This window comes from Phanerochaete carnosa, assembly GCF_000300595.1.
Source record: "Phanerochaete carnosa HHB-10118-sp unplaced genomic scaffold PHACAscaffold_1, whole genome shotgun sequence".
Taxonomy (NCBI): Eukaryota; Fungi; Basidiomycota; class Agaricomycetes; order Polyporales; family Phanerochaetaceae; genus Phanerochaete; species Phanerochaete carnosa.
This window is the reverse complement of record NW_006767628.1, coordinates 4,454,059-4,460,401: the sequence shown is the minus strand read 5'-3', so window position 1 is coordinate 4,460,401 and position 6,343 is coordinate 4,454,059. Positions and strand designations below refer to the sequence as shown.

The 6,343-nt window shown below is 52.8% G+C and overlaps 2 protein-coding genes across 2 annotated transcripts in view; both read right to left on the bottom strand.

The window, feature by feature from the left end:
- The window catches only part of PHACADRAFT_248163 (uncharacterized protein), a 9,001-nt gene extending 4,505 nt beyond the window's left edge, over nucleotides 1-4,496 (bottom strand). The window contains exons 1-22 of the mRNA XM_007390854.1: nucleotides 4,157-4,496; nucleotides 4,050-4,109; nucleotides 3,976-3,995; nucleotides 3,896-3,927; nucleotides 3,794-3,845; nucleotides 3,713-3,740; nucleotides 3,426-3,652; nucleotides 3,249-3,372; nucleotides 3,035-3,193; nucleotides 2,638-2,983; nucleotides 2,458-2,577; nucleotides 2,321-2,398; nucleotides 2,021-2,270; nucleotides 1,520-1,972; nucleotides 929-1,431; nucleotides 822-881; nucleotides 742-761; nucleotides 660-691; nucleotides 560-611; nucleotides 475-502; nucleotides 195-421; nucleotides 20-143 (exon numbers count right to left, since the gene is read on the bottom strand). Coding sequence (XP_007390916.1) covers nucleotides 20-143; nucleotides 195-421; nucleotides 475-502; nucleotides 560-611; nucleotides 660-691; nucleotides 742-761; nucleotides 822-881; nucleotides 929-1,255 — 870 coding nt within the window. The 5' untranslated portion in view covers nucleotides 1,256-1,431; nucleotides 1,520-1,972; nucleotides 2,021-2,270; ... (10 more) ...; nucleotides 4,050-4,109; nucleotides 4,157-4,496. The remainder of the gene's footprint in view (nucleotides 1-19; nucleotides 144-194; nucleotides 422-474; nucleotides 503-559; nucleotides 612-659; nucleotides 692-741; nucleotides 762-821; nucleotides 882-928; nucleotides 1,432-1,519; nucleotides 1,973-2,020; nucleotides 2,271-2,320; nucleotides 2,399-2,457; nucleotides 2,578-2,637; nucleotides 2,984-3,034; nucleotides 3,194-3,248; nucleotides 3,373-3,425; nucleotides 3,653-3,712; nucleotides 3,741-3,793; nucleotides 3,846-3,895; nucleotides 3,928-3,975; nucleotides 3,996-4,049; nucleotides 4,110-4,156) is intronic.
- Nucleotides 4,497-5,165: 669 nt separating this feature from the next.
- Nucleotides 5,166-6,336, bottom strand: PHACADRAFT_190673 (uncharacterized protein; the record flags this gene model as incomplete). The annotated part of the gene is made up of 6 exons (XM_007390853.1): nucleotides 5,166-5,230; nucleotides 5,281-5,358; nucleotides 5,418-5,537; nucleotides 5,593-5,938; nucleotides 5,991-6,149; nucleotides 6,205-6,336. 6 exons carry the CDS (start codon nucleotides 6,334-6,336, stop codon nucleotides 5,166-5,168), a joined length of 900 nt encoding a protein of 299 aa, XP_007390915.1.
- Between the last annotated feature and the right edge of the window lie 7 nt (nucleotides 6,337-6,343).

Below are 6,343 nucleotides of genomic sequence, written 5' to 3'. Positions count from 1 at the left end.
ATGGCATGATATATCATACCTCGAACGGGACTTGCTGCAGGCATTCAAATGAGCCAGGTCCCGACGTGCACCCAACCGCCTCGGTCAACAGCGCATAGGGCTTGCCTGGCTCATCGTACGTACTAGCGGGAGGAGCTGTCTTGCTATACGTGTGTCAATCCACATCCCAGCGCTTGAAGGAAGACATGACTGACAAAGGTCCGGTAGACGAGTCAAAGATCGCAGCCCGGAAGTGTGATTGCTTGGCAGGGAAAACGATTTGTGCCTCTGCACTACCGGCTCCGGCAGATTGACCCCAGATTGTCACTTTGTTCGGATCACCACCGAAAGCTGCGACGTTGTCTTGTAAGAAAGCGAGGGCTAGTCGCTGGTCCTGCAATCCAGCGTCCAAGTCCTCTATGGGTACATGAGAGCTGGCCAGCTGCAACAATGCTCAGCACAATATTAGCTTATATGAAAGAAAGGACGACTGACGAAACCGAAGGTGTTGACTCGATAGTTGCTGATGGTGTCAATTCAGTGAGCCGAGATGGAACGATGAGATGGCGTCTGTACTTACATCGAGACGAAGACGATTGGTTTAGAGATGTTAGCACTGCGATTAACGATGCCTACCGCGAGCGTCAAAGGAGGAGCGAATTATGGACGCGACTGCTTACGCGTTGGGTCATACGAAGGGTTGGAGGCGGCTCTGGAAACACGGTCAGCTGCCATCTTTCTGCTTATTAATAAGGCTCCTACCCGTTCATAAATGCGCCGCCCTAAATGCATGCAGCCTGAAAATGGATGTTGAACGTCGAACCTCAGTAAAAGAGGCTTACGTAGAACCAGACAAGTACAGGCAGCTTCGCATCAGCTTTCGTCCCTGCCGGCCTCCACACCTGCCAAAAGGTCGAGTGATGTTGGGATGTATACAGCGGAAACGTACATTGAGAAACAGGCAATCCTCGCCGAGCGGAGCACCTAAGGTGTCTGATGGTACTTGCGGGCACGCATTACCAAACTGGCTAGCATCTTGCACCGAGTGCGAGGGCTTCGTAAGGGCAACAGGACTCTTGAAGCGCAGGTTACCGACCGGTGGCTGGGCGAAGGGAATGCCGAGCCATTGGTCAGTATTATTGGGAGAGCTTGCAGTGGACCCTTGGAATGTTCCAGAGGAGACTTTCACGACCAGTGACGCGTCCGGCGTCGCAGTAGCGACGGCGACCGTGGGCAGCGCCGCGAGTACGAGACCAAACAGGACAAGGGCCAGCATTGGTAGCTTCAAGTTCGCGACAATGAACGGTCCGCGACGAGCAATAGAGTCCTATCGCTGCAGAGACGTGCATGGGTTCATATAGTAGGCCCTCTGCTAAAACGTATGGCCGACCACAGGCTTCTCTTCACCAGACGTCTGGGTCTGAAGCCATAAGGGGGCTGGTTCAATTACGTCTACAAGTCATGAGAGTCAGCTGAATGGGAGAACGACTATCGCATTAGGCGACACTCCGAGCCTACGCACAAAAATAAACCTACGTACGTTCTCGATGGATGCGGTCTGTGAGAGCAGGATAATCTGGCTATGCACGTGCCTAGATCATGAGAACCTCGGAAAAACTTGAGCATTAGATAGAATAAAGAAGTGGGACGAACAGCAGATAGTCATTACCATTCGTTGGCTTTCTGTTGCGGTGTAGGCAGACCATTCTTTCCTGCAGGGAAGTTGACAGAAGAAATTAATGTGATCGGTTATAGCGTCGTGGAAGCGGGACCAATCGCATCGCGTTTCTCGCAGGCGGAGTTTGATCGCGTCTTCTACATTATCCTCTCGCGGCATTTCGTTAGACAACCTCGCTCATTGCGGCCAGTATCCTCAGCAAATTGCACAATACAACCCCATTGGCCTGTAACCACACGTGTGTGCAAACTTGATATTGTCGCAAGCATTCAACTTTGGTCTCGTCATCGGCTGTATCTCGCCCCGATAAGGTTCCTAGCGATCACATGACAAAAGGACGAATCGTTCTACGATATCACGAACCTAGTGCACACCCTGTTGCTCTTCTGTCTTTTTAGCGTGCGGCTTCTGCTTAACTGCGGAAGGTTCAATGCTGTAATTGCTGCTCTGTATTAGGTTGAATAGCCTCAAAGATTTGTTGCACATGAAGTCGTCAATATGGTCTGTTTTCTTCCTCTGCTTGCAAACCGTCCGCGCGTACAGCATTATCATTTCTGCATCTGTGCGAGTACAGCCGGTGAGTCTTGAAAGTTTGTCTTGCTGATCAGGAAGTCTGCCGGGCAATTAGCCTCGTAAACTGATAGGATACAAACTGGGACGTACCGTCCGGTATGACAGTGATATTATCGCGCTGGAGCTGCAAGACTTGCTTGGTCTCCAGAGTGTATTGCGGCCACGGAGCTAGAGGGTAGCGAGCGGTCAATGGGCGGGCCGAGAGGCAGCGACAGTAGATCACGCACCACCCGGGCTGAGGTCATTCACGAAGTTGATGTAGAAATCCGTCATCTGATTCGCAAAGTCGTCCTCTATGGGATTGGGCACGGGTCCGAAGAGGAGCGCCAGCTCGGAGCTATGGAACACTGTAACCGTATATTCAGACGTCTGTCACTCATTCGCAGTAAGATAGCAGGTGGGCTTACCTCCGAGCGTGAGGTTGTTACCGGGGATGAACTCCGTGAAGAAGTACGCGAAGAGCGGCTGGAGGGGTGCAGCCTTCTCGAACAGGAGCCGACGCGCCGAGAGGTACATGTTATCGCTGTACCACGCCTCGGCGCGGTCAAAGAGGCTATCACCCGTGTTGTACGCGCCACCGAGCGAGGAGTCGTTGGCGGGATAGAGCGTGTGTAGCGTATCGAAAGTGCTGTTTGTCACCGTCGACGGGTCGATGAGCAGATTGCGCACGAAGGCGTCAAACACAGCATTCTCTTCCGACGGCGGCACGGAGAGACCGAGGAGGGACTCGCTGTAGGTCGCGCCTTCGTTAAGCTACGCGGATAGCTTTAGTGCATACATTGTGTCAAGAAATGGCATGCTTACGTTAGTGCCCGCCAGAATGGGGACGTGCAGAAAGTTGCCGCTTGCGATCTGTACAGAAGGGCGTGTTGAAATGAAGCTCCCCGGAGGGCCTACCGCAGGCTGCCACAGCTGTCCATTAAGGACTTGATTTGTTAGAATGTTCGTGGCGTTGAGCAAAGTCTGTAATGTTCCAATCAGACTTTTCTCAGTAGATTTCCAGCGTCACAGGTCATACCTCGAATGGGACTTGCTGCAGGCATTCAAATGAGCCAGGTCCCGACGTGCACCCAACTGCTTCCGTCAACAGCGCATAGGGCTTGCCTGGTTCATCGTACGTACTGGCGGGAGGAGCTGTCTTGCTATATGCGCGTGTCAACCCAAATCTCACCGCTCGAAGGAAAACATGACTGACAAAGGTCCGGTAGACGAGTCAAAAATCGCAGCTCTAAAATGTGATTCCTTGGCAGGGAAGAGGATCTGCGCCTCTGCACTCCCAGCTCCGGCGGATTGACCCCAGATTGTCACTTTGTTCGGATCACCACCGAAAGCTGCGACATTGTCTTGTAAGAAAGTGAGGGCTAGTCGCTGGTCCTGCAACCCGACGTTCAAGTCCTCTATAGGTACGTAAGAGCTAGCCAGCTGGAGCAATATTAGAGCTCAGCACGATATGACCCGGCATAGGAAAAAAAGGCGACTGACAAAACCGAATGTATTGACTCGATAGTTGCTGATGGCGAAAACTCAGCGAGCATAGAATACTGTCACAACGTCCGCACTTACACTGAGACGAAGACGATTGGTTTTGAGATGTTAGTACTGCGGTTAATGATGCCTACCGCGAGCGTCAAAGGAGGAACGAGATAGATGGACGCAGCTGCTTACGCGTTGGGTCGTATGAAGGGTTGGAGGCAGCTCTAGCACAAGGTCAGTTGCCACCCCTCGGCTTATGAAAGGGCGCCTACCCGTTCATAAATGCTCCACCCTAAATGCACACAATCTGAGAATGGATGTGAACCTCAGTAAGGAAGAGGCTTACGTAGAACCAGACAAGTACAGGCAGCTTCGCATCAGCTTTCGTCCCTGCCGGCCTCCACACCTGCCAAAATGTCAAGTGATGTTGGGATGTATACAGCGGAAACGTACATTGAGAAACAGGCAATCCTCGCCGAGCGGAGCACCTAAGGTGTCTGATGGTACTTGCGGGCACGCATTACCAAACTGGCTAGCATCTTGTATCGAGTGCGAGGGCTTCGTAAGGGCAACAGGACTCTTGAAGCGCAGGTTCCCGACCGGTGGCTGGGCGAAGGGAATGCCGAGCCATTTGTCAGTATTATTGGGAGAGCCTGCAGTGGATCCCCGGAATGTTCCAGAGGAGACTTTCACGACCAGCGAAGCGTTCGGCGTCGCAGTAGCCAAAACGGTCGCGAGTAGCACCGCAAGCGCAAGACCCAGCAAGACACAGGCCAACATTGGTAGTTTTGCGACAGTGAATGGTCTGCGATGAGCTCTATCGCGACAGAAACATGCATGGTTCATATACCCGGCCCTGCGGCCGACCATAAGCTTCTCTTGACTAGGCGGTTGGGCCTAAGCCATAAGAGGGCCAACTCTATTACGTCTACAGGTCATGAGAGTCAGCTCAATGGGAGAACAGGCGTCTCATTAAGCGACACTCCGAGTCTACGCACAGAAATGAATTTGCATAAGTACTTTCTCGATGAATGCGGTCTGTGAGAGCTGGATGAGTTGGCCATGCTCGCGTTTAACTGAGAGTCTCGGAAGAGCGTGTGCATTGAGGAGGATGGAGAGTTGAACATATCACGCCTTGGCTTTTTGCTTCGGCGTGAACAGACCGTTTATTCTTGACAGCGGAGATTACATAACATGATCGGTTGAGCGTCGTGATCGCGGGGCGGAGTTTTGTCGCGTCTTCAACGAGCATCCGCCTGCGTCCGTGTACAAGCCTGACACCCTCCCATCTCGACTCCGTCACAAGCATTCGTCCCTGTCTGTATCTCTCCTCCGATATCGATACTATTTTCCCTCACGATCAAGTACTTGTTGCATATGTAACCACTGGCACCAACAAAGTCTTTTTCTTTTTCTTCCTAGTACCGTTCGCGCATACAGCATGACAAATACCTCTGCATCATCATTTCTGCATCTGTGCGAGTACAGCGGGCGAGTCGTCAAAGTTTGTCTTGCTGATCAGGAAATCTGCCGAGGAGTCAGCCTCCTAAACAAACAGAACACGCACTGCCGCGCACCGTCCGGGATAACTGTGATATTGTCGCGCTGGAGCTGCAGGACTTGCTTGGTCTCCAGAGTGTATTTCGGCCACGGGGCTAGAAGGTAGCGAGTGGTCAGTGAGCAGGCCGAGAGGCAGCGACAGAGGGTCGCGCACCGCCCGGGCTGAGGTCATTCACGAAGTTGATGTAGAAATCCGTCATCTGATTCGCAAAGTCGTCCTCTATGGCATCGGGCACCGGACCGAAGAGGAGCGCCAGCTCGGAGCTGTGGAACACTGTACTCGTACACTCAGACGTCTGTTGCGCACCCATGATGATATGTGGGCCTACCTCCGAGCGTGCGGTTGTTTCCGGGGATGAACTCCGTGAAGAAGTACGCGAAGAGCGGCTGGAAGGGCGCGGCCTTCTCGAACAGAAGCCGACGCGCCGAGAGGTACATGTTATCGCTGTACCATGCTTCGCCGCGGTCAAAGAGGCTGTCACCCGTGTTGAAAGCGCCGCCGAGCGAGGAGTCGTTCGCGGGGTAGAGCGTATGTAGCACATCGAAAGTGCTGTTTGTCACTTTTGACGGGTCGATGAGTAGGTTGCGCACGAAGGTGTCGAATGCAGCGTCCTCCTCGGATGGTGGAATGGAGAGGCCCAGGAGGGATTCGCTGAAGATAGTGCCTTCGTTGAGCTACGTGAAGAGTGTTATTGAGTTTGTTTTTGCTAGGGAATGACATGCTTACGTTTGTACCCGCCAAAATAGGTACGTGCAGGAAGTTGCCACTCGCGATCTGTACGGAAGGGCGTGCTGAAATGAAGCTCCCCGGAGGGCCCACTGCAGGCTGCCACAGCTGTCCATTAAGACGTTGACCTATCAGAGTGTTCGAGGCGTTGAGCAAAGTCTATAATGCTTTTGTCAGATTTTCCTCAGTAGATTTCCCATGGCACGAGTCATACCTCGAACGGGACTTGCTGCAGGCATTCAAATGAGCCAGGTCCCGACGTGCACCCAACTGCCTCGGTCAACAGCGCATAGGGCTTGCCTGGCTCATCGTACGTACTAGCGGGAGGAGCTGTCTTGCTATACATGTGTCAG